The following is a 27,872-nucleotide window of genomic DNA, read 5'->3' on the forward strand; positions in this document are numbered from 1 at the left end:
TCCCACAGAACTTTGGTCTGTCTGGTAGAAGAGAGAAAACGCCGCTGAGACGCTGCTGAGGGCAGAAGCTCCATCACTGACTGTGCGTCTGTGAAATGACGGAACTCGTGCGGTTACCACCGCGATGCTTCAGTTAACATCCCCGCTCTCGATATACAGCTGCCCCGGGGCAGACTGACAGGAGCGAGGCTCCCAATCTGCGCCATCGGCCCTCCCGACCACCACCGACATTCACTCGCTCACTCCATTCACACAGGCAATGTGGGTGACGTGTCTTGCCGGAGCCGGGAATTGAACCACCAACCTCTCGATCACAGGAAGACCCGCTGAAATACCTGCGCCACCGTCATTGTTATTAGTACATGTCATCATTGTTATTATTTTTATTATCCTTTTCTCTCCATCAAACTTGGCTGTTAAAGATAAGTATAATAATTACGGGACTAAAATCATGTCCGGAAACGATAACAATGAAAATAAAGAACAAGAATATTCGTTTTAGTGACAGATGAAACGTAAAAAGGGCGTAAAATGAGGTAAAAGACTGATCGTCTCTGCCGCAGCCTGTCGGGTTGTGGTGTGCGTGTGTGTGTGTGCGCGCACGCGTGTCGGGTTGGGGAGTGTGCGGGGGGGGCAGCGTCGTTGAACTACTATCTTGACGCGGGACGTCTCTGGTCCCGAGGACGGCGGATTTTCCTGGCACCAACATGGAAATAAATATGGAGCGATAACGGCGGCGCTCAGAGCAGCTTCCCGGTGGCGGCGTGGCGGCGACATGGTAGGACGACACCGAGTCCGGTCCAACACGACAGCCCGGTCCTGCTGCCCGGTCCACGGCGTCTCAAAAGACGCATTGCGCAGCGTCGGGAGCGGCTGGAGTTGCGCAGGATGCCTGCGTCGGTGTCCGTCTTGGAGTTTGTAGAAACGTCACAACATCCCGGCGCCCGTGACGTGACGTTTCCCCGTCACGGGAAAACCTGCGAAATCCAATTTGACACCTAAAACGCTGCTGAAACCGCGTCGAACTGTCCGGATGCGCGCATTGCGCGTCGCTCTGGACTCCGAACGTGAACTTTTAGAACCGGATCTGTTTGTTCCTCCATCGAGCAGGGCGGGACCAGCAAACCGAACCGGCTCTGTTCCACCCCACATTAAACCGAGACACGGAACCGGACCACGGAAAGCTCCTCCGGGTTCTATTCCGTTTGGAGCGGCGTCGCGTCGCGTCCGTGCGGGACAGGGGCGCACTGGCGTCAGCCCGCTGAGGTGACCGAGCCCCGGGCCGGGGCGGCTCCGGTGTCCCGGTCTGCCGCTGCCCGTCGTCCAGCTGGGCCTCTGGGAGAGATCCGTGCAGCGCCACCCTCCTCCCTGTGTGCGTGTGCGCGTGGTCGTCAGCAGAAAATGGCCGCAATCCGAGCCAGCGGGTTGTGTCAGTAAGGCAGGCCGACAGAGGGCCTCTTGCTCCGGCGCGCAGCCGAGTCGAGAGCCGCTCCAGAGTCCTCCACGTTGATTGGTTGTTATGGATGGAATATAAATGCTTTATTTATCCCACAAAACATCAATCACAACAAGTTACAGATAGTGAAGCCGATAGAAAAGAGTAAATGAAGGGCCAGAGCTGAATGGGGGGGGGGGGGGGGGGGTCCACTGAAGTGTACTGTTAGATAACAAAAGATGAAATAAGTTCAGTAAAAGCAGCATTACGGTCCCTCTGGCTCCCATTTCTCATATTCCACCAGTCTGTGTGTGTCCTGTCTCGATGGAGAAGAAGAATCATTCAAGTCAGATAAAGCAGGACGAAAAAGGACATGACGACCTGTTAGCCGATTATGGTGACGTTCATCGTGTCCATGTTGGTTTGGTTGCTGCCAATTGTGTGTCTTTTTGTCCACTGTCCAATAGGACGAGTTCCATCCTTTCATTGAGGCTCTGCTGCCCCAGGTTCGTGCCTTTGCCTACACATGGTTCAACCTCCAGGCAAGGAAACGGAAGTACTTCAAAAAGCACGAGAAAAGGATGACGAAAGAAGAAGAAAGAGCTGTCAAAGACGAACTGCTGGGAGAGAAGGCCGAGGTGGGATGAATAACATATTAAATACTAAAAATAACTCTATTTACTTTATTTTCAGTCAGTGCACTGCTGGAACACCTTCCTCGAAAACGGATTGTTCTGATGCTTTAAAATCCACCTCAGTCGAGGAGACCTGGTCTTCCTTCAAATCAGGATTTCTGTCTGCAATCGATAAGATAGCGCCCATAACAGCTGTTTGGGCCAGAGCCAAAAATAATTTCTTAAATGAGAATACTGATGCGAACAAAAGCAACCCACGAAAAGCTGTCCAGTGCTGATCCTGAAGGCGAACTTCAGCACTGGACAGCTCCATATGGAGCCGGCTATATATGGCAGGGGTGCCAAACTCATTTTCTCCGAGGGCCACATCAGCATTATGGCTGCCCTCAAAGGGCCAGTTGTAAATGTAACTAAATGTAATGTAATGTAAATAAAATGTAACTACTCCTTAACATGCTGCTAAATAACTGTATTTACTACTACATACTTAATTAAATTATAAATATTACATATGCAATTGCATAGTTCTAAATATATTGATACCTTACTGCTGTAATAATATCCGCCGAGGTTATGTAATCGCCGGCGTCTGTCTGTAATTTGTTCTTCAATAGCTCCATTGGTTATTGACCGATGTTTAGGGAATTTAACACAGTCATGTGGGGGGGGGGGGGGGCTCTATCTCACCACTGAATATCATCTGGGTCGGATCCAGAATGGAGTCAGCAACAAATATTTAATTTTAACATTAAAACCCCATTTACTGATTAAAAATCAGTTACAAATACACATCAACTCTGATTCACTTTTACTTTTCAGCATTTTACAAAAACAAATGTCTGCACAAAGCTCTTGCGGGCCACAAAAAATGACGCGGCGGGCCACATTGGCTCCCGGGCCTTGAGTTTGACACATTTGATATAGGGCGCTCCAGTCAGCACTGGACAGCTCCATATGTAGTCGGCTACCTATGGAGCTGTCCAGTGCTGATCCTGAGCTCCATAGGTAGCCGGTTACATATGGATCAGGATCAGCACTGGACAGCTCCATAGGTAGTCGGCTACCTATGGAGCTGTCCAGTGCTGAGCCTGAAAGTGACGTCTTTTCCGCGGCATTGACTCGGGGAATGTTCTTTATCTTTCCCACTTCGGTTGGTTTTCTGGTTTTGCTTTGATTTTGTATCGATTATCTTTGTTCCTGCGTGATGATTGCATTTGAATGGAACTTTTCCACATTATTATTCCCATCACAAACTTTGGTTCATACTTATGATTTTTCTCATTTACAGTATGACTTTATCTAACAGCATGTTATTTAACAGCATGTTAAGGAGTAGTTACATTTATTTTACATTAGATTACATTACATTTAGTTACATTTTTACTGTGTTACATTTACATTTGGCCTTTGGAGGGCAAACATAATGCTAATGTGGCCCTTGGAGAAAATGAGTTTGACACCCCTGCTCTAAATCATGGTTATTGTTTTATGCTTTGTTCTGTTCTGTGTGGTGACCTTGAGTGTCTTGAAAGGCACCTTATAAACAAATTGGATAGTCTGTTCACTGATTGTTGAGGTTATTACAAAATACCAGTGGTAATTAGCTTTCAGCAAGGCAATAGGGCAGGATGAAGAGATGTATCCACAAATGTGTTAAAGTTAGGAGGGCAGCATGGATCGGGGAGCTAGCAATTAGATGACATGCTTGTCTTCATATTAAAAACTATCATGATACTACGATGACAATTTTAATCTGACTCGAATCTTGACTGACTGAATAGGTGGGGTTAATCTTCAGTTGGAGTCTTGATACTTTACTGTCATATTTATTTTGGCTAACTACCGTTAAATGATGAAACGCAATGATCACTGTGTTTCTAGGTGAAACAGAAGTGGGCCAGCCGTCTTTTAGCCAAGTTAAGAAAGGACATCAGACCTGAATGCAGAGAAGACTTTGTCCTGTCGATCACCAGGAAGAAAGCAGCTTGTTGTGTCCTGTCCAACCCTGACCAAAAAGGCAAAATGAGACGCATAGACTGTCTCCGACAAGCTGACAAGGTAAACTAAATTCGCCATTAAGACTGCTAAAGTAGAATTTACACTGTATCTCTTCCTGCTTGGTCCCCAGTGATGAGGAGAGGAGCATGCTTCTTTTGCCGGGATGATGAAAGAAGAGGACCAAAGTCAAATGAATGAAGGCAGACAATCGAATATTCAATTCAATTCTATTTTATTTCTATAGCGCCAGATCACAACAGAAAGTTATCTCAATGTACTTTACAGGAGTAGCAGGGAAAGATATTGAACCATGGAGCTTTTTTTTTGGTTTTAGTTTTTTAATTCTTAAGGGGGCGATGGAGTCAAGCGTTGTGCGCATCAAGTAGGCGGCTACAAAAGGATCTATGTGGGAGGGGCTAAAGTTACCACACGACTCCTCAGTAATGTTAAGGCTCGATAAAGAGTTCAATGCTGATGGGATCACTTTGAATTTAGCAATAGCACCATCAGACAGACATCTAGTCAAGGCAGTTCTGTTTGATGGAACGTAGTCCAATAATACAAACGTAAAAGTGATAAATTTGTGGTCTGATAAAAAAGGGTTCAGTGGAAATACAATTAATTGATCAATATCTTTTTCTTTTCTTTTCTTTTTTCTAACAAGATGGACAGACAAAGGTCTGAGAAAATAAAACGCTGTGGATTTATTTGTGCTTGTTGTTCTCCCCCTTTCATCCAACCATAATTCCAAGAATTATCCCAAAATACCAGATTCACAAAAGTCTTGAGAGGACAGTCTGGATCATCTATGTCCCAGGAAATCTGAGGAAAAGGAGGCAGAGCAGAGTGAGGACCACAGACACTAACCCAGCCACCTCCACTGACCCTAATTAGGGATGTACGGTCTGATTAGTTTGAAGCAGCTTTTAAACTTAAAATGTGAGTTGGGGGCGAGGACAAATCCGAGATATTTGAACTCGGTTACTGAATGTATTTTATCATTTGGTAAATTTATTTAAAATTTTTGTTCTAAATTATTTTTTTAAATTGAGAAACACATTGTTTTAAATCTTACAAATGAATATATTTGAATATATTTATTAGATAGAATGTTAGAGTACAAGTACAGTCACACAGTAGCATGTATTACAGTACAAGTACAGTCACACAGTAGCATGTATTACAGTACAAATAAAGTCAAACATCCTGTCTAAGAGGAGCATTTCAAAAAAGCCCTTGCGGTCTTGTTTCCGTTGAAAGTCCTTCGTACATAAATCATCCACAATTAACAATACAAATTTAACAAAGACAGTTGCAAAGTTATTTTGAGTTAACCAATGACTAACCTCAGCCATGCATGCAGGCAAAATGTCCGAAGCCTGCTCTGTTGTCTTGGCGGGTACATAAAAAACTGCATCGTCTGCGTACAGTTGGCAGTGGTCCAAGTATGGTTCCCTGAGGTATGCCCATTCGGGTATTGACAAATGTGGATTTGACCTGAGAAACTTTAAGACTCTGTTCTCTGCCCTGAAGAAAAGAGGCAAACCAACCTAAACATTAATCAAATGGACAAATGGACTGAGCGCTAGAGAGAGTATGCTATTCTGAATAGGTGTGCAACATGCTATATCAAGTTAGATTTGATGTTTTTGTCAATAGTAATTGGGGCTTGTCTTTTTCAAGGTGTGGAGGTTGGATCTGGTCATGGTCATCCTTTTTAAAGGGATCCCACTGGAAAGCACAGATGGAGAACGACTGGTGAAGGGAGGGCAGTGCTCCAATCCAGTCCTCTGCGTCCAGCCTCGGCACATCTCTGTCTCTGTCAAAGAGCTGGACCTGTACCTCGCTTATCATGTACAAGACAGAGGTATGTATCAATGAGTGGCGTTGTGTTGCCCAAATGTTTAGCTGTCCATCAGTCCGTCATGGCTGCATGAATTCTTAAGATGAGATAAGACTTTATTCATCTCACGTTGGAAGAAGTGTGCAATACAACCAATAGTCTCATAAGGGTATCTTTTGTAAATTAGAGTTCGAGACCGTCTAGAATCCCCTGATTCGTGCTTGTGAAGTGACCAAGAGACCAATGCAGACTTACTGTTACGGTTATGTATGAAGGTGTTTGACCAACACGGGATTGAAGTAGGTGACTACGTTTTACGATGCCTCATGAAGCTATGCCTGATGCATGCCTACATTATGGACCACCTGCAGCGTTTCTGCGCTGGATGAGCAGTCTTGCCCACCTGTATGAGCCTGGTTTCCACCAAGCACCTGTAGCTCTTAGTTTGTTAACACTCTTATTTCTACATTTCCATAAACAAACGCTTCCTATTATCGTGCTCTTGTATCAAACCTGTTTAGTTGGTTGCGAGGACACTGATCTGACCTTGAGCAGCTGAATATACATGTGAATGGAAAAGAACAGAAATGTATTTGCCAACATCATAGTACTCTCTGTGTCACAGACAGTAAACTGCTGAGGTGTGTTCATGAAGTTTAAAGGCACCATACCAAAAGCAGGAACATTACCGGTAGTCAATTAGTGCGAACATCCAGAATGACTCAATTTCCAATGTTTCCAGGGTAGAAGGCTGAAGTTTGAACTCTCTAATGGTGCTTTCACACTGCCGCTGTTTGCTCCCTTTTAAACTGGCCAGAGTTCCTTTCCTCAGATAATCTGCTCCGTTTGGGCCAGTGTGAACGCGCATCCGGACTCTGGAGAGGATCAAAAAAGTCCGCCTGAAAAGGAGGGCTTCAGTTCCTTTCGGCGGAGCAAAGGCAGGATCAGCTGTACGTAGTGCCGCTACACGGTGCGTCTCCGGTAGAGGAAGTACAGCGAGCACTCCAAGCTGCTCTGCAGGGGAAGCTCAGTTACCAAAAAAAATACTAAATATGCGTTATAGTACTTTAATATTTTTTTCAGTACCAGCTACTTATCACCGGTAACTGACACGACTTCTCCCCGCAGCAGCACGGTGCACAGGCAAGCGTGAGCGTCGAAACTGGACGGTCATTGGATAAATGCTGGGCTTTGTCCCGCCTATCAGCGTCTCTGGGTCATGATGATTTGATGATCTGTCTGAGGAGTGATTTTGATTGACAGTGAAATAAGCAAACCAGCGGGCATAAAACACCCGTCGCTTTGTCAAAGTGTTTCATTCCGTTGTTCTGAACTGACCCGGAGACTTTACGGATCCTCAGCGACTTTGTTTTTGTTACAAACGACTAGCGTTGTGGAACATTTATGATTTAGGCCAGAAAAACATGAGCTTCCCTCCGTGAATGAGCAGCAGCCGTAACTGGCGCACTGCAAACCAAAACAAACATGGCAGAGGGCGGGACTTCCCCTCCTACTTTGTCCAATCGACGAGCGCCCCTTTCAGCTGCTCCGAAAGTTCGTTTCGCGAAGAAATCACAGTGTGAAAACTAATTATAAATGCAAGAAAATGCTCCCAAAGGAACCGAGTCCTCTTGGTGCAGTGTGAAAGCACCATTAGTCTCCTAATCATCATAATGGCTTGTTGAGCTGTTTTAGACCTGTGCTAACATACAATTCATTTTCTTACACTTCCTTCAAAGGCAAACCAAATAGCAAGAAGGGAAGGAAAACACGCTGAAGTACATCTCAAATTTCTGTAAAGTGATATCCTGTCAACTGCAACACAATCTGCCAGAAATAATCAGTGATCATTGCATTTTAGAAGAAATGCATAATATGAATGTACTATAAGCAATAAAATAAGAACTAAAATTTACATACAGTGGAGCCCTTGCGGTCTTGTTTCCGTTGAAAGTCCTTCGTACATAAATCATCGACATTTAACAATACAAATAAAATAAAATAAATTACTCCACAGATGCAAAATAACAAATGAAAAAGACACATAATATGTACAATGTAGGTAAAAATGGGGTGGGGGGGTTGATCCGGAGAGAGTGGTGATGACTATCTCCATTTCTGCCCCCCTGAGTGTGAAAGAGTGTGTGCGTGAATTGTTGTCTGTCTATGTATGGGCAGTGCGCTGGCGACGTGTCTAGGGTGTACCCTGTCTAGCTGACTTGTTTACTCCAAATCGTCTGTAGAGTGTGTGTGTGTGTGTGTGAGAGAGAGAGTGGTTGTCTAGTTTTCGGTTGCTTCTCTGCAGAGACCAACCTCGTTTTCAAACGCTTTCTCTTTATGTCAACAGCGGGGTCCTATTGTTTTTAAAGCGCTTCATTTATTTCGTTCTATATATTCCCTATATATTTATTATATTCCTGTTACTCTCCAACGTCACTGATCTGTGTCGTCTGTGTCGCTTTTCACAGAACGTGAATTTTAACGTTACTTTATTCAATGGGCGCTACGTAAAATACATAATTTACTTGTACTCTCATACAAGACCAAGCTACTATCTGGCAGAATTAATCAAATAGTTTCTGCTTACCTTTATTTATGCGCATTTCAGATACAGCAAGGCCTCTCAGAGCGAACAACATCCACTGGAGCAACTGGGCTGAAACACCAGTTTTGTAAGGGTTTTCTAACCCTCTCCCGGTTCTTCTGTTCTCCTTCTCCGGGGGCGTAGTCAATGAGGAGAATGTAGGTCCGTTTAAGGAGATTTATGTAAAGCAGATCAGTTACATGTTGGTTCGGAAATCAGCGCTGAGATTCAACGATGGTTCTTGTGTGTGCGCCATGCGTTGAATAAAGAAACTTCCTGTTTCTTCATCTTTTCAGATGAAGGTCGGACTTCGCCCCATCCAATCTTAAACCCCTGTTTGTCGGTGTCATGTGACGTCACTAATGAGACGTTCATGAAAATCAGTGATAGCAATACCAAAATAAATGTCGTGCCTTCCTAGTGTAGTGTCGGCGTGTAATCATGTTGTGGAATTCCAACTGGTATGGAAATTCCCTACACTATGTATGGGTGGTGTGTACCCTGCCTAGCTGACTTGTTTACTCCAAATTGTCCGTAGAGTGTGTGTGTGAGTGTGAGTGGTTGTCTGTCTCTATGTGGCCCCACGATGTGCTGGCGACACGTCAGTGGTGTACCCTGCCTCTTGCCAATAGCAAGCTGGGATAGGCTCCAGCAGACCTTGTGACCCGCAAGGTTAATAAGCAGCTGAAGATTGATGGACGGATAATCTTATATCCTGATATATTAAAAATACACATTCGGGTTATGTTGTTGTCTTGGGTATAGTTGTGGCTGTTTTCGAAGCCAAGTTGAACTGAGAATACATTCTTTCAATAGAACAGAATGGTGTTTTATTTGAAGCACTTCAAAGGTACAGAGCAACATGCAGGCAGTCTGTATGAGAGTACACATGCTTGGGTCCATGTTTTTGTTCCCCCAGAGGCAGAGCAGAGCAGCAGTCCCAGTCGTACAGGAGTGGGCTCTGATCACGAGGACAGCCAGACTGCTACTATTGGTAAAGTCACGGAACCACCTTTGTAGAACAGCCGTGGGTTTATGTAACCTATTAAAACGTAGATACATTTAATTTACATCTGTATATAAAAGAGCATTCCCCTTCATTTATTGTCTGTTGTTCACACAAAGCTATTTTTCGGTTGTTGTTATCTTATCTAATTGCATGCAGCGTGAAAAAAGTGTCTTGCATCAAAACAGTCTCAGAAGCTGATCAGAATCAGAATCAGTTCATTGTCAATGAGGGTTCACAGACTAGGAATTTTCCTCTGTGAAGTTGAGCAACATGTAACAGTAATGACAATAATAGATGCTAGCTGCAGCGATATGATGTAGCATAGGGGTCACCAACGCGGTGCCCGTGAGCGCCAAAGTGCCCACAAGGACCTTGTGAGTCGCCTGCGAGCCATGGTTTCTCAAGAGTTTGTATAAAATAAAAGACTTCCGAACAAGTCAAATCTGTCCCCTACCTTGTTAAAACGTTGTTAATAATTAGTGTGAGTAATCATTAAACATGATCAGTGTATTTATATAGATGAATATCATTAATGATTAATGGTACATTGAGCAAATGTTTTATTTCAGAAGTGTGTATCAAACTGGTAGCCCTTTGCATGAATCGGTGCGAAATGCAAAAAGGTCGGTGACCCCTGGTGTGGCCTATGCCCAAAGATTGACTAAGTTACAAAAAACATATAAGAACAGAACACATCACAGAAACAGCAGCATCAGGAGGGAATACACAGATGTGTATTAGCAGAAGTAAAACTACTATAATCACGCAGTGCAAATAGAACGGTGCAAGTTACCGGTAGTAAAATGTTCAGAATTATTAAGTGTTCATGAGTCTTACAGCCGAGGGGAAGAAGCTGTTCTTGTGGTGGGAGGTTCTGGCCCGGATGGACCGTAGCCTCCTGCCTGAGGGGAGCGGGTCAAAGAGTCCGTGTCCAGGGTGGGAAGGGTCGGCCTGCACGCCTCCGAGTCCTGGAGACATACAGGTCCTGGAGCGATGGCAGCTTGCAGCCGATCACATTCTCCGCAACAATGCGCTGCAGTCTGTGTATGTCCCTGGTGGTGGCGCCAGTGTACCATACGGGGATGGAGGAGGTGAGGACGGACTCCACGATGGCGGTGTAGAACTGCACCAACATCTGGGTTGGCAGCTTGAGCTTCCTCAGCTGCCGCAGGAAGTACATCCTCTGCTGAGCCTTCTTGGTGAGGGAGCTGATGGTCGGCTCCCACTTGAGGTCCCGGGTGATGGTGGTGCCCAGGAAGCGGAAAGAGTCCACGATGGAGATGGGGGTAGGGGAGTCTGTGAGGGCGAGGGGGGACGGTGGGGCTGTGTCTTTCCTGAAGTCCACGATCATCTCCACTGTTTTCTGGCTGTTCAGCTCCAGGTTGTTGCTGCTACACCAGGACACCAGCCGGTCCACCTCCCTCCTATAGGCAGACTCATCACCGTCCTAGATGAGCCCCATGAGGGTGGTGTCTTCCGCAAACTTAATCAGTTTGATGGACTGATGGCTGGCGGTGCAGCAGTTGGTGTACAGGGAAAAGAGCCAGGGGGAAAGTACACAGCCCTGGGGGGATCCGGTGCTGATAGTCAGGGTGTCCGAGACCGTAGACCCCAGCCCCACATGCTGCCTCTGCTCCGTCAGGAAGTCGGTGATCCACCAGCAGAGGGAGTCGGGCACATCGAGCTGGAGCAGCTTGTCCTGGAGCAGTCCCGGGAGGACGGTGTTGAACGCAGAGCTGAAGTCCACAAACAGGATCCTGGCGTAGGTTCCTGGGGAGTCCAGATGCTGCAGGATGAAGTGGAGGGCCAGATTGACTGCGTCGTCTACAGACCAGTTGGTTCAGTACGCAAACTGCAGCGGGTCCAGGAGGGGGGCGGTGAGGGTCTTAAGGTGGTGGAGAACCAGGCGCTCAAAAGACTTCCTGACTACAGATGTCAGCGCTACCGGGTGGGGGGGGAAACATTGTCCGCTTTGTGGGGGTTCAGCCTCATGAACTATCTGTGCACATCTTGCACCTTGATGGAGAGGTTGGGGGGTGTGTCTGTGGAGCCTCCCCCCACAACCCTCCATGCTGCGGGGGAAGGAGAGGGTGACTGGAGAGTCCGAGGTGGGGGGGACGATCGAAGCGGCAGTAGTTTAAATGCTGAGCAAGCTGCAGGTCATTCAGAGCTCGAGGGGCTTTGGGCTTGTAGTTGGTAATAGCCCTCAGCCCACAGGTGTTTTATTTTGAAAAACGGCCGGATTCTCTCCAACGTAACATTCGTCTCTTGATACGTTGCTAAAAAAAAAAACAGACGTGAACTCGCGAAAATTAATTAAAAAAAACAAAAGTCTTTGCTAAGTAGAAAAGTCCAACTGAGGAGGAAGAAGAGGAGGAAGAAGAGGATGAAGAAGCGGAGGTGACGACCTCCAAGAAGAGAAACCAGGACTTAAAACTCGGGTTTATCTCCAGCTGATTAGCTTCGTTAACGAATCAATGAAAGGTTCAAAACTGCTTCGGCACGTAGAGACCAAGAACCCGGATTAAAAAACGAGAATGTGGAATTTATGAAACAAAAAAATGTGAAGGACAGAAGTAATTATTGGGACCACAATTTATGGTGAGTAGATAAATATGTATTGAGTAGTTATTGCAAGTGAATAATATAAAGTTTATTGGTAAGATCATATTCCTCTTTTTAAATTTAATTACCCCCCCTGGTCCGCGAAAAAACTGCCCATCATGAAATCGGTCCGTGCCAGGAAAAAGGTTGGGGACCGCTGGTGTAAAGTGCCTTGAGATGACTTTCTGTTGTGATCTTATGTTATAGAAATAAAATTGAATTGAATTGTTAGAATTACTTCTGTCGGTGTATAAGACAAGTTTTTAAAATTCTGAAAACATTTTTGTTGTAACTTGCTTGTTTTGCATAGTGGACCATAATTAGTTTATTTATGAGACTATTCACCTCATCATGTCACGCCAGCAAAATTAAAAGGAACAGAAATCAACACAACACGTACAAAAGACAAAAATAAGTCTACAAACAAAAGAACAATCGTTTCTGCTCTGAACCAGAGTAGTAACTGTGTGTGATCGTGCCAGTGGTGCGCTGTACTGTATTTCCACATGCTACTAAGTGAAGGGCTGAATGTACACAGGACTGGGCTACACACAGTTAGTGAAACTGCTGTTGTGTTTCTTCAGATGGTCCGGAGTTCCAGGAGAGTTTTGTGACATCAGGGGTTTTCAGTGTCACTGAGCTGGTCCAGGTCTCAAGAAGTAAGTCCTGCTCAGCAACGACTGCAATTCACCAGATGGCTCACACTTCGTGTCTGAGGACACAATTGAAGAGACATCTTTCTTGTCATTGTACAACAAAGATCAAGGACATACAGTCCCTGGCAGCACACCCCATGCTGACATGCTGTTAGCTCACTCAGCCACGTTCAGGGTCCGGACTGCCATCGATCAAAGCTGCTCGGTAGTCGCTTTGTCCTGACTTTACCGCTCCCGCAGCAGCACCGGCTCAGACAGGCCGCGGCGGGACGGATTACACGTCATCACTGTGGGTCGCATGGCTGCAGAGGCGACCCCGGTACAAGTACAAACAGTCACAAAACTAATTCCAGAAGATTTGGGAAATATTTCCTTCATTTTGCTGGTAACAATTTTTGTTTTCAAGGGTTAGGGTTACTGTCATATGAGGCAAATACACCATGGTGCAACAGTCAGCGTAGTTTTTTATAATGCTGCTTCAACAGTTTTAATTTGTACCAGTGATTTCATGACATTATGTAATATTCTTCAATTTATATAACAGTTCACAAACTGTGGCTTTGTGCAGAATAATTATTTAGGCAGCTATGTACAGAGGTTTCTGTGCAGTAAAGAATATAAACTATACAACAAAATAAGAATAAATTAAAATACAAATAAGCATGCGCATGGAGTCTTAGCAATAAATGAATGTCATGTGACTGCAGGTGTGTTGTTAGATACATTAATTATATATATTAATTGCTGCTAATGGCCCTTTCCCTGCCTGCTAATGGCTTTACATATTGCCTCCTGTAATGTGCTCAACTTTAATCCAATGGGGGTAATTAGCTGATTCTCTCTGACTCCATTTCCCAAACCACCCTATTCCCCCTTTCTCCCCGTCCTCTCCCCAAAACCTTAATACCACACCTGCATAAAGTACTGGCAGAAAAAAGAATTGCAGTTCAATGCAAGATAGAGTATTATTGCTGTGAGATATTATCCAACACATATTCATTATATTCTTAGCAGTGGTTTTCTCCCACTTCAATTTGTTGAGGGTTGACATTGACCTTGTGATGAATTTTGTGAAAATGAAATAATTATAAGTCAGCTGATGCACAACAGAGGGTTTGAGTTACAACGTAGCCGAAGTGACACAAGTACATATTGTCTGACTCGTGGAAGAGGATTTTTGTAACAAATCCCCAGTCCTAAATATTTGAAATCCAAAATGAGCTAGCATGTACCCTTCACCAGTTTACTGGTTTTTGAATTGAATTGTTAGAATTACTTCTGTCGGTGTATAAGACAAGTGTTTAAACCATTTACTGGTTTTTGTTAGCTCCACTCAGGGGGCGCGATGTTGTCTGAGTTTCATTAGCAGTAACGGATTTTATGATGTAAAGAAAATCGTGTTTCAGCCAGTCGTTGGTTAAAATGCAGAGTCCTGGATTTCGTTGGACTGATTAGAAGATATGGATGCATGATACAAGACTTCAAATTTATATTTATGATTGAATTCACAAGGTTACTGTAAAGACTTTCCTCTGCTCCTGCTGCTAGTTAATGTATATGATTTTAATGAATGTGGCTGAGAAGCAGACACAGAAACCTTGAGAAGTGCTACTGAACCACGGTGGAACTCCCGACGACACTGTGTTCTCCCTGTGTACGCAGCTCCAGTCGTCACAGGAGGAGGTCATAGTTTCTCTATGGGGGAGCTCCAAGGTCATCTGGCCTACGACCTCAACCAGTCGGTCAGCCTCAGACGATCTCTGGCCAGCACATCATCCAGCGGGTAACAACACACACAAATATACACAATGCAATCCAACGTTGATCATAGCCTTAATGATCACAACATCCAAAAACAGATTCTCCAACAGACTTAGTGTGTCATCCGAAATACATATTTCTGTCAGGTCAGGTGACGGTGCGGAGTCAAGAGCCCGACAACAGGGGTCAAACCAAGAAGCGTCGTTTATTGCATACAGCAGTTCAAAAACCAAATAATCAGTCCGACAAGCAACAGTACCGATAAGGGTCCCGCAAAGAGACAGAATCCAAGAAGCAGGCAGGGTCAGAGTACAGGACCGCTGGAAAGTAGGAAACATCACTAACCATCGTGCACAGGAGTGAGGACTGAGCAGAGTATATGTACTGTGGGGCTGATGAGGAGACGAGCCTCAGGTGTCCTGAGCAGTAGGGTGGGGCTACACGGACCAGGAGGCCCCAGCCGGGTTCCTGACAATTTCAGTCTTTTTTCATAAAAATCAACTGTGACATCACAAGTTGACAAGGAATGGAATGATTTCAAACGCAGTGGAGCCTCAAATTTGGGTATAACGACATTGTTCAGACAATTCTGCTGGTGACCGTGCAACACACTATCCATTCGCGTTCTCTTCAAATAGTGTGTGTAGCTAAACCCCGGACAAACACTGATGCAGACGACTACGTTCTCTGAAGCCTTTAAAAAAGCTCAGCCTTGAGAATGCTCGAGAACATTTCCTTCCTGCTAGAGAACATTTCCTTCCTGGTGAATCTCCAGAAATACCGGAATGGCTTGTTCTCAATTCAAGCCAGCTGCTGGAACAAGTCGAAAGAACCAAAACCATCAGAACATCTCATTTTTATGCATCCGTCAAATTTCTGTTTGCAAGGCACGCGCTAATTGTCAAGCAGGAAGCACTTCAAAATACAAGCGGTATAAAGGAAATTGCAACAATACAAAAATATAATACAGGAAGTATTAAACATCAAACCCAGACCTCAATCAGAGTAATTTACAGGGTCCACTCTTTGATCCCAGGGGGGGTTGAATGGCAGTTTTAAAGAGGCGGAAATGCTTCTGCTCATGTGTTTGCCGATGACAACGGAAGTGTAAAGTGAGAAGTTCGTCTGCTAGCTGCGAATAAATTCTGTCACTTTTCCTTTCGCTGTTTGTTTATTATTTTGCCCCGGCATTTTCAGAATCGCTGCTTTATTTTACATTTTCCCGTATTTACAGATTTCCTCGTGCTAATTTCCACAGTACGCCGTACTGCTCAATCAGATTTTCCCGTACAGAAATACGGGGAAAACATCTTGTTTGACAGGTATGCCATATCGTCAATCATCATAGCATGACAGAGTGCCAAATAAATCCGAACTAATGATTTCAAGAATAATTTCATAAAATTGTATAGCTGTAACAAAACATAGTTGATAGATTTTCCAAGTTAATAAAAATTCATACCATACCCTACCACACCCCTATGTCTGAACATAGGGGTGTGGAGTCTGAACATAGGGGTGTGGAGCCCTATGTCTGAACATAGGGGTGTCTGAACAAATGTTCCATACTGTCTCAACATAGAGGAAAAACATGTCTGAACATGGAGCGGACCCCCAAATTTGAAAACTGACTTCCAAACTAAAAAGACATAGTAAAGATTTAGAGAGTTTCCTGTTTCATGTTGATTCTCATTAATCCATGGAAGTGTAATTCTTGTGGGTTTGATATGAAATAACTGGATTTCTGTTTGGGTCTGAAGATGTTTCATCCAAGAGGCTTACTCAGTCCTGGTGGGGAGTCCCGATATATAAACTTGTCTCAGGTATCTAACACAACAAGGACCACATGTTATAGCTGACTCAGAATAACTTGTGTTGGTCAGTGAAGTCAAAAAAAGGTTGCGTAATGAAACATGATGCAAGTCATTTGGATTATTTTAAGTTTCAAAGTGTGATTGAAACTTAGACTGCATGGTATGTAGGTGAAAAGGTCATTGCCTAGACCGGCAAATCAGTTTGGAATAGATGGTTTCCTTCACTCCCCTCTCAAATCATCTTTCTGCTCATGATTTTCCTTTGTCCTTTAGATGTAGTTGGACTGCTGAGTCCTGGCCTGAAGAGCTAGATCTCCTGTGTTGTCCATTAGCCTTCAGAAGTTGGTGGACTGCTTGGTCCTAGCCACCAGAGCTAGCTCTTCCGTGCTGTGCCATGGTTTTGTGGAGTGCATCCACTTGGTCCGTGCACTCCTCTTTGAATTTGACTGCATAAACAACATTGCTTTGAGTTTGGGAGTTTTGTCCTTCCGGTGAACCAGTTTTTGTTTAAGGATGTTACGAGACATGAAGTGCACCTGGATGTTCTGCTTGGAGAACCACTCCTGCCACATATAGAATGATAATGAAGCGGCCCTTTTGTTCCTTTTTATTGGGTTTAGGGTTGTCCTTTGGATGGTTATTTGTTGACTAGACAAAGCCCAGTTTGGGTAGCCACATCTTCTGAGCTTTCTTAACACATATTTGCTCCTTTTCTTTTCCTTCTGTCTTCATAGGGAAATTCTCGGCCTGGTGGTGTCGGTTCCGATGACTCCCAGCTTGTGTTTCAGTGGTTGGTGAGAGTCAAAGAGCAGGTATTGGCTGTATGTGTAGTTTTCTTTTGTTAAACACTGATGCTTGGTCTTCCATCCATCTCAATGTGAGCCCAAGGTCCCAAAAGGCCAGCTTGTTCTCCCTGACAACTGTTTATCATAAAGAGAGAGGCACTGCAGTGCTCATTTGAACAGTGAGATGATACTGAACGACACCATGGTGACATCCATGCCAATTTCAGTTTTGGGACCTTGTTAACAAAATGGAATTTTGCATGTGTTGTGGTGTGTTTCCAACAAGAAGTTCTAATATGGTGACAAGGTGTTTAGAAGTCGTCTTGGTGGCTAAGTTAATGTTGCTGGTAATAGGCCAGAGAGAAGCTCCTTACTTATTTGTAGTCCATAATATGTTAGGGTCTAGGTTCTTGCAGGATAAGAGTAACTGAGTGGTTCCTGAGTCCAGGTGCATTTTAGGGGGGGTGTCCTGGAAAGGATTTTGATAGACTAGATTTACAGATAACCTTCAAGGTCTAAGGATGCATTGGGGATCTCATGGGCTGCACTGACCAGCCTGTGTTTCTCTGTGCCTTATTATCATTTCCCTGGTTCTGTGAGCATGACCTTGACATTTAGCAGTTTTGTTTTAATTTGCAATTTTGTTTCACTTGTTCCATCAATCCTGTGAATTCAATTGATATCAACAAACTGCAGCTCAGCTACTCTGTAAGTCTGTAGCTGACAATTCAGTTCTGTAGTGAACAAGCTGCACTGGCCGCCATGAATGGGACAGTCCATGGTGTCTTCCTGGTTTGGTTGTTGGCATAGTCAAGCAATTACTGTAATTCACAGCAAACTGCCAACATTATAGTGTGAAAATATTCCACATCCTCAATGGCGGAGGAAACAAGGGCAGTGACTTTCTGACAGTTGTGCAAGTGTCAGAGAATAAACACTTTAAACACTTACCATTACACTAAACAACACACTGAAAGCAACTCATAACCACAACTGCAAATAAGTTTTGCACATACAGGATAGTGATTGGGAAAAAAAACTAAATTCCTGAATTGGAATTAATAATTCCATTATCAGTTATGGATTATATGTGTATAAATTAGTGTTCTGGTAAAGACCACACCAACCTAGACATTATCGAGACAAGAGTATTGAGACTGAGACAAGAACAAGACTGTATAAAAAAAATCACAACAAAACAGAACAAAACAAGAGACAAAAAAATGCAGAGTTTAGAACGAAAATTAGCTCTTAGGTCCGGATAGTGATCCGGATCCGGCCGAAATTAGAACCAGCAAAATGAATCAAATCTCAAATCTAAGCAAATTTCCAACTGGCGGCTTGGGGTGATCTGGGGGGCTCGTGCTGCCGATGTTGGGCCCGGGATGGCTGCCCCTTTCTTAGGTGGAGGTTTCACGCATGCCAGGTCCACCACTCCAGCACCTATCAAAACTCGATACGAGAGTTAACTCCGCCCACAGATCTCTGAGTCAGTGGAGGTTGCTGGGTCAGTGTTTGTGGCTCTCACTATGCTCTCCCTCTTCTTCCTCAGATCTCCTGAGACCTTGATGATCCAGATTTTCATTTAGAGACTGATGAGAACCTGGTGTATTGGATAATTCTTGGTTATGGTTGGATGAAAGGGATATAATCAATGAGCACAAATAAATCCACTGCACTCTCATCTGAACACTGTGTATTTGTCACTTTGTTTGTCCACGTTGTATGTTCCATGTTTCACTGTGGTGTGCACAGCCCTCTACGGCGGAAAACAGGAATAAAACTAATAAAATATAAATAGACTAGTCTTCCAGGAGGGCACAAAAGTACATTGTAAGAGAAACGGACTGCATCCTCCAGGTTCTCCCGTATAGCGTTGCGGCGTTGGAATAATAGGTTCATGGGAAGGATGGGTAGGGGAAGTGGACCCAAAAATGCGTAGACAGGTAGACGAATAAAGGAAAAGCCTTTACGCTTGAAGAATACAAACAAAAGATGAGTCACAGGGCCGGCAGGCATCAGGAACAGATAACAAAAGATCACAGCCAAAAACAGTGGCTGCAGGAGCAATACAAAAACTACGGCTAAGCAAGAGCTGGCTGGAAGTAAAACTGGAACAGAACCAAAAGTACACATCGAAAACTACAAAATCAACACAGGGAACTAGCAGGCGTGAGACGGCAAAAAACTGTGCAAACTGAGATGCAAAGTAGCGATAGCTATGTGGTACTGTATCTTCAAAACAACGTGGGCTCCTTTCATCATTGGAATGGTGAACTGAAGTGAAAACCGTGAAGCGACTGGGATGGGAATCTGTAGTTTCAAGTCTCAGGCCACAGTTCTAAGTTGGAAACGGGTCCATTGTTCTCTCCAGGCCAGCGTTTACACATTCAGGGCAGTCAAGTGAGTTGGTTTTGGTTAGGATGGACAATCTAGGATATGTACAATCCTCAAACAGAAGGATGCTATCAAGAACACAAAGCCTTCCAAAGGCAGAACTATTATGTTTACAAGTTTATGTAAGAGTGCCTGTAAGGTACTAATAAATAAACTTTTACAAAATGTATTCAGTAACCTGATTCAATCACCAGTAATAAAGCAACATAAACCAAAGTACAATAAAGTCAGGCAGTGAACTACACAACCCAGAGTACATGACCAAAATACTCTTTAGCACACTACCACTATATTTAACATGTCTGGTGTCTGATATAACAGCAAATTAAAGAAAATTCTAAAGTAAAACTAACACTTGCGTATTCTTTGGACTAAACATTTGGACATTTTGTCCACTTCTGCTTCTAATTGGACCATTCAGATTCCATTCTGATGTAAAAACTCAAACCAACTGAAATGCCGCTCGTCTCACGGTTAATCTGCTCAGCCCAAACCTGAACGTCCGTGGGGCGGCCACTCGTCAAGGTCTCCTACGCCGATCACAAAGAAGCGATCTCCAGCCTCTTTTCTTTCTCCTCCTGAAGGTTGGTTCTGTCAGAGTGCCTTGCTTCTGACATCAAGGCTCTGTAGTTCAGCGGGTCAATGTTTCATTCGCTTCAGGTTCTCCACAGTCTCCGCCGCCGCTCCCGTCATCTGCCGTCCTCCTCGTGATTGTCGCGTCGCTCTCCTTTTTCTCACTCTCTGTGATTACCAGCAGGTGCGTCTGCTCCCACACCTGAATCTCGTCTGTGACCACGCCCAGTGCCGTCCACGCAGGGATCCACAGCTTGGGGCGGAAAGTCCACAGTACACAACAACACATCCTGCACACGTACAAATCAACCCAACCTATCTTACAGTGATTGTGGCCTCCAAATAAGTTCGTACATCACACGATCTACTGCTGGGATCCATGTTGACGCACACTGACAGCATTGTCATCATTACAGTATTATTACTTTTGCTATCATCATCATCATCATCATCATTGCTGTCAATGTTTTCCTTGATTATGACAGCCATTGTTGTTGCTATGGTTGTACTGTTGCACATGTCTGTGTTCCTGTCCCTCCCCCTCCCTCTATCTCTCTCACCCCAACTGATCAAAGCAGAGGGGCACCTACCTCGAGTCTGGGATCTGCTCCACATTTCTGCCTAAGGGCAGTTTTCTTCACCGCTGTCAAGTGCTTCATGAGGATTTGAATTTAATTAAATTAATTTGAATTGAATTAAATCAAATTGAAGTGACTTGATTTGAATTGAATTTATGTACTTATTTTATTGAAATAATTGTAATTGGCTTATTAATGGACATCAACATGATGTATAAAGCTCTTCCATGACTCTTTACCCACCACCCTTTGCATCTATTCCAACAATGCAACTTATACGAATATTTCTCAAGGAAATCATCTGTAAACTTGTCTATGTGTGTGTCTGCAGGAGTAAGCGCCGTAAGTCAGGCTCAATGGAGGAAGATGCTGACAGTCCTGGGGGAGAATATTACCACTCACCTTCCTCCCCTGCTAGCTCCAGGAACTGGACTGATGACATAGAAGGAGGTATCAATATCAGATTTTAAACAAGACTCTGATCATCTGAGTCTAATGAATGTCCATTTCTAGGTGTGTAGATTGTTCATATCAACAGTTAAATTCAGATGATATCACTTCATGTAATGCTGCTTATACATTTCATCATGAGACAAGAAGAAATAATAAAACACTGTGGAGAATACGTGAGCGAGAACTGATAACTTCTGCTTCACTTCGTCATATCTATTTGAAACAGCACTCAATACAGGCAGACCTGAGTGACAGATGGAACTGGAAAAGATAAGATGAAAGAAAACGATACCATCTATCCATCTTCCACCGCTTCTCCGGGGCCATGTAATGGAAGCAACAGTCTCAAATTTCCCAGACTTCCCAGTTGCCATATCGGCTCCAAATACTAGTTGTCAACCTCGTTGACTACTAATAATCAGTATCGTCCGAGAAAAAAACATATCGGTCAATCTCTATTTTAGAGGATTCCAAGCAGTGAGAGAGTTGTGATTGGAGCAGACCTCAATGGGCAAGTTTGGTATTCAGGACAGGAACCTAGAAGGACAGATGGTGGTGGACTTTACCAAAAAGGATGGAAATGGCATTAGTTATCACTTATTTCCAGAAGAGACTAGAACACAGGGTGACCTACAAGAGTGGAGGGAGGAGCACACAGGTGGACGACATCTTGTGTAGACGGAGCAGTTCAAAGGAGGCTGATGACTGTGAGGTTGTGTTAGGAGAGAGTGTAGCCAGCCAGCATAGGCTGGTAGTGAGGAAGATGACTCTAGTGGTGAAGAAGAGGAAGAGGAGAGAAGAGGACAAAGTGGTGGAGGCTGAAGAATGAAGAGGTGAGACAGGCTCTGGGTGGGCGAGAGAGGCTTCCAGAATACTGGACTACAACAGCTCAGGTGATCAGGGAGACAGGTAGGAGAGAACTGGGTGTGTCTTCTGGAAGGAAAGGAGATAAGGAGACCTGGTGGTGGAACCAGTAAGTGCAGAAGTGTATACACGGAAAGAGGTTAGCTAAGAAGAAGTGGGACATTGAGAGGACAGAAGAGAGTAAACAGGAGAACAGGGAGATGAGACGCAAAGGTCAAACAGAGGTCATATGATGACCTGTATGAAGGTTAGATAGTAAAGTGGGAGAGAAGGATCTGAACAGGCTGGACAGACAGAGAGAAAGAGCGTTGTGTGACAATTTAATTTGATTCCGATTGTTAGGTCGAGTCGTGGAAGATTGAGGATGGAGATGCGAGGGAACAGGGCTAAAGGTCGACCCAGGAGAAGATACATGGACGTAGTGAGGGAGGACATGAGAGTGGCTGGTGTTGGGGAGGACGATGCAAAGAACAGGGGTAGAGGACGACCCAGGAGAAGAGACATGGACGTAGTGAGGGAGGACATGAGAGTGGCTGGTGTTGGGGAGGACGATGCAAAGGACAGGGTGAAGTAGAGAACGTTGATTTGCTGTGGTGACCCCCTCAGGGGACAAGAAGAAAGTACAGGAGTAGTAGGTTGTGTCGAGCCAAGTCACTGGAAGATACTCTATGTTGAACTTCTTGGTAGTATAGGCTCCATGCCCAGTCTCTCTACCGGGGGTACAGATCCCCCATCCCCCAGAGTACTGGTACAGGTAGTGCTCAATATCAAGGAGACAGCTGGGGTTTCACGGTGATGCACCACAATACGCTGTTTTGTTTCCTGTCCCTGAAACAAAAATGCAATGACTGAAAGGCACTCTAAGATTTTGTTCACCTGTACCCACCCATCACTTAGGACTGCTGTGGAGTTGCTGTTTGAAGTGACAATGTCTCAAGATAAAGCAGATGCTGTTCTTGCTGACATGTCTGTTTTTGTGTTCTAGGTATATCTCCCCCAGTGAAAAAGGTAGAACTGGACAGTCCCTCTCACCGGGAAGACTCCCCAAGGCTGGACTCCTTCACTCAGCACCACCGGCCAGTTATAGCTGTTCACAGTGGTCAGTAAAAACACACACACACTACCAGTGTGCTTATGCTGTGTACATTGAACCATATGTAATATAGACACACTTACGCTTTTTCTCTCTGTTCAGGTTTGTCTCGCAGTTCATCTCTGCATTTCACATCATCATCCTACTTCCCCCCTGGTGCAATCCGCTATCCTCCTCACCTGACCCAGGACCCTCTGAAAGATCTGGTCTCATTGGCCTGTGACCCAGCTAATCAAGCCCTGAGCTCAGTGAGTAAAGCCATTGTGTGGTTGCATTTATTACAGAAAGCGAGTTTCACATTTTATCTATCGAAGTCACGGCCCTTGATTTTTGATTCTTCATAAGGGCTTTTGAACTGCTCTTATTCTGACCTGTAAGCCAAGACCTTTTTGCCATGCAAGACCCTACCAGGAGCAAAAGCCCCCTACAACATAGCTCCTGAGATTATTCCGGCACTCAGACTCTCCCACCTCAATAAGATGGCAGTTCATATAGCATATAGCAGTATTGCAGTACACTAAATACATACTAATTATAATTATATATTTCCAGCTAAATGGCAGCAACCAGATTAAAGCATCCAGTCACTACATCCCCTCTCAGATGTTGGCTCCCCCTGTACCTTCCTTGGCACCTCCCCCATCCTCCCTCCCCAGGCCGACACTCTCTGCGGAGGTAAAGGTCACAACCAGATCGTCTGATGCAGGAACAAATTCCCCCACGTCACCCAGTAAGTAGTCATCAAAATACTTCCAAACCAGATAGGTGTTTAGATATGTCAATGCTAATCATTTCTAGTCTCCCTGTCTTTTTAGTCAGCAAGAAATATATTATTGGTACCTTTTAATCATTCTAGTATCAAGATACTGCAGGAAAAATATGTAGTAGTAGTAGTAGGAGTAGGATTTGTAGGAGCAGTGATCAGAATCAGTGTTAGTAGTACTAGTAGTAGTGGTGATGTTAGGAGTAATAGTAGTACTAGTTCTAGTGGCAGTATTAGTACTAGTGTAGTAGTTTTACTATTATTATTACTTATTATTACATATTATGATTTCCTACCACTACTAGTTGTATTTCAGTCAGGAGAGACAACATTTTATTGAATAAATTGATTTGCTTTGGTGCATTTCACCTGAGTTTTTGCCATTGTACTGAGTCTGGATGAGACTCAATGCTGTGCTGGGTATAGGGAATACTGTGGAGTACCATTGGCATTGTGATGTGATAATGTTCACATTAAGGAAGCACATTGATACAGATAAATGCAAACTCATGGGTAGTGCGGTTAGCAGGAGCTAACGTAGCTTTGCCAGTTTCTCCCTTGTGCCGGTCTCAAGCCGGATAGAGTTGATTCAGGAATGAATACAGTAGTATTGATGCAGTGGATAGCGCATATCAAGAAGGTCCTTGGTTCAATTCCACCTAGGGCTTTTCTGTGCTGAGTTTGTATGTGGGTTCTCCGGCTTCCTCCAAACATTCAATTGACCAGGTGAATTTCACTCCAATATTTTCCGGAAGTGTAAGTGTAAGCATGAATAGTTGTCTGTCTCACTGTTTTGCCATGAAATGAGCTGTCGTTTCATCCAGAGTGTGCTTTGATTCTTGCCCATAGCCAGCTGAGATAAGCTCCTGCAGAACCAGTGACCGTAACTTCAGATAACCAGCTGAAGATGAGACGATTATGGTCCTCTTTTTTAAGAAGATGAATGAATAACCATAATCAAGAGCCTGTTGCTTTAATGCAGTGGCGAACACTAAGATAAATAGAGCATACCGAAAGGCTACAATAGACACAAAGAGGAGATAGGTTGACAGGTCTAGAGGCAAGAGAGACAGGAGGTATGAAAACTGGCGTAGAAGGCAGAGGCAAGTAAAATATAGACAGGGAAACTGGAGAAAGAAACAGATGGGAGATGCATTGAGAGGACAGAGAAAGTAGGTAGGTAAACATGTTTAGATAAAACACACAGAGAGAGAGCGAGTGAGAGAGAGAGAGAGAGAGAGAGAGGAAATAGTCTATAAGATACACAAAATAGAGAGACAGGGCCAAAGGAGAGAGACAGGAGATTGAGAAACAACAGATCAGGAGAATGATCTGGAATGGAATGAAGGCAAAACAAAGTGGAGAAGATAGATAAAGGGGATAAGGAGGAGAGAGATGGGATGTACTGCATATGCTCTAATGTTTACACATAATCCATAGCATACTCTGCCCCTGGGACTCCTCCTGCCAGTCGCCCATCCTTCATTGGACTTACTCCTCGAGACCCCGGTGGACTCTACCAAGCCCAGGTTTGTATGATTCATTTGGAATTGTAGAGAGATTATTAGGGTGATGTGCTTTGAGGATCTTTTAAGAAAGCCCCGCCACACACACACACACACAGTTGTAGCGACATTTTTCTCTGGAAGAAGTTGATGTCTATCCACATCGTCATTGAGTTACATCATGACATGTGTATAACATTTGGTTTGTGTTGTCTAAATCAAATTTTACTTGGATAAAGTCCATCCATCTTAGTCCGCTATTCCGTAGCCGGGTCGTGGAGGCAGCATTCTGAACAGGGATTTCCAGGCTTCCTGTTCCCCAGACACCTCCTCCAGCACCTCCTCTGGGACAATCCCAAGGTGTTCCCTGGCCAGCCGAGAGACAAAGTCTCCCCAGCGTGTCTTCCCTTCAACCTCCTCCCAGCAGTACATGCCCAGAACACCTTCCCAGGGAGGCATCCAGGAGGTATCCAAAATAGGTGCCCCAGCGACCTCAGCTGGCCCCTCTCGGTGTGGAGGAGCAGTGGCTCTACTCAGGGTTCCTTCCTGGTGACTGCGCTCCACACCTTATCCCGAAGGGTGCGCCCAGCCATCGTGCGGAGGAAACTCATTTCAGGGTCCCGGTGTGGCGGCCGAAGGGACAGCCGTCTAACCAAGGCTAGCGTGGCGGCACGGGTGACGGGTGACGGATTTTGTCCAGAAGTTGGGTGAAGTGTAATGGAATGGAATGCTTTTATTGTCATTGTCATCACAGTACAAGTACAGTGCAACGACGAAACAAGATCGGTGAGTGAGCATCGGCCTCAGCAATTAAATTGCGCTGCAGAAAAGGTGCAGAAAGCAGAAGGTACACAGGACAACACACATAGCAGGAAATGACATGCTGCACTGGGAACGTTGCACTGAGAACGTTGCACTGGGAACGTTGCACTGAGAACGTTGCACTGGGAACGCACAAGGATTTTTTCAATGAGAAGCAGGAACCAGACAAGTCCGGAGAATTGTCCTTCAGGGGAGAAGGGGGGGCGCAGTAGGAAGATTTCCGAGAGCAGATGAGCCGTTGAGGGGTGTGTGTGTGGGTGTGTGTGTGCGTGTGTGTGAGTTCATGTGTGTGGAAAGTCAGAGAGACATGTCCTTGGATTGCTTTGGTAGACAGATAAGGCCTGGCGTCGCACAGAGCTCTCTCAGAGGGGGAGGACTGGAGACACAATCCAAATAGGCAACTGGTCCTCAGAGCTCTTTGCCCGAGCCCTCGATTTGAGCCACCACACGGCCCAAAGCACCAAAGAGCACTTTTAGATCCATGGTCAATTTATCCAGAACTTTGAAAGACGCAATCTTGGAGACTTTCCGGTACACCAGGGCAACTCCCGTCCCAATCAGCAGATGCCCCCACAAGTTGGTAGAGTAATGGTCTTTGTGAGGTTCCAGGCATTATCTACAGCCATGAGTTTCTTTTTAAGTGGGCAAAAACTACTACTCCCCGGACATGTCACCACTGGGCATGTGTGGGATGCTCTGGATCGGCGTCTACGACAGCTTGTTCCAGTTCCTGCTAACATCCAGCAACTTGTCATCCATTGAAGTGGACAAAGATTGCACAGGCCACAATCAACCAGATACTGACCGGTTTCCTGACCCCCTCCTGCAGATCTGTAAAATCCAGTTCAGTGCCTAATAAATGTCTCTTCAAGATGAAACTGCACATGTCAGAGCGGCCTTTTATTGTGACCAGCCTAAGACACACCTGTGCAGTAATCATGCTGTCTAGTCAGCATCTTGGTATGTCACACCTGTCAGGTGAATGGATCATCTCGGCAGAGGAGAAGTGCTCACTAACACAGACTTAAACAAGTGCGTGAACAACATCTGAGAGAAACAGGCCTTTTGTGTATAGAATAAGTCGTTGATCTTTGATTTCAACTCAAAATGAAAGTGTTGCGTTTATATTTTTGTTCAGTTTAATATTGCGAGAGAAATATAGTTTGAGGTTTGCCATATTGTCTGACTCATTCCAAATGTTGATTGTGCATTTGTCTCTGTTCCTAGACCTGGTATCTTGGCAACTAACTGGACTCGGGAGGAAGGATGATCAGCTCGTCGGAGCTCTCTCTCGCGCCTTGTGTGTGTGTGTGTACACAAACACACACACGCTGAGAAACTAAGGACATCCTGGATGGAAGAATGTTGCTGATACTTTGCAACCTGAACATGAGCTGAGTTCAGCAATCTGGTGGGTCCCGGGGAGCTGGAGACCAGAACCCGGCCTCAACACACTGGATCTGAACAAGCCTGAAACCTACATGTGTACACAGGATGTGGCCTCATACCTTGGCCTTTATAAACCCCGTACCCAAACTAAATCTCAGAGCCCCCACCCTGGTTCCTGGAATGTTCCTCTCCTCTCTAGGTGCTGCTTCTCAAATATGCAAATAAGCCTCTTTTTTTTCCTCAAATGATTACAAAGAGAGATTGTATTGTGAAAATCTCACATTTCTTTGCACTTTTCATGTTATTGATGA

At 44.7% G+C, this 27,872-nt stretch overlaps 1 protein-coding gene and 1 long non-coding RNA gene across 2 annotated transcripts; one reads left to right on the plus strand and one right to left on the minus strand.

Moving 5' to 3' along the window:
* The first annotated feature begins 634 nt into the window (after positions 1-634).
* nfic (nuclear factor I/C) lies at positions 635-27,526 on the plus strand. The gene is made up of 13 exons (XM_068743090.1): positions 635-778; positions 1,903-2,073; positions 3,952-4,128; positions 5,752-5,935; positions 9,415-9,489; positions 12,693-12,767; positions 14,427-14,547; positions 21,004-21,122; positions 22,975-23,088; positions 23,185-23,330; positions 23,635-23,812; positions 25,286-25,374; positions 27,400-27,526. The coding sequence occupies exons 1-13, from the start codon at positions 776-778 to the stop codon at positions 27,418-27,420; spliced, it is 1,473 nt and encodes a 490-aa protein (XP_068599191.1). The 5' UTR covers positions 635-775; the 3' UTR covers positions 27,421-27,526.
* On the minus strand, positions 4,203-8,727 carry LOC137899081 (uncharacterized). Its single transcript, XR_011105636.1, has 3 exons — positions 8,499-8,727; positions 5,415-5,595; positions 4,203-4,890 (listed from the first exon to the last, which is right to left on the minus strand). It is a non-coding gene; the product is annotated as an uncharacterized lncRNA (long non-coding RNA).
* Positions 27,527-27,872: the final 346 nt, after the last annotated feature.

Source organism: Brachionichthys hirsutus, chromosome 9 (assembly GCF_040956055.1).
Source record: "Brachionichthys hirsutus isolate HB-005 chromosome 9, CSIRO-AGI_Bhir_v1, whole genome shotgun sequence".
Taxonomy (NCBI): domain Eukaryota; kingdom Metazoa; phylum Chordata; class Actinopteri; order Lophiiformes; family Brachionichthyidae; genus Brachionichthys; species Brachionichthys hirsutus.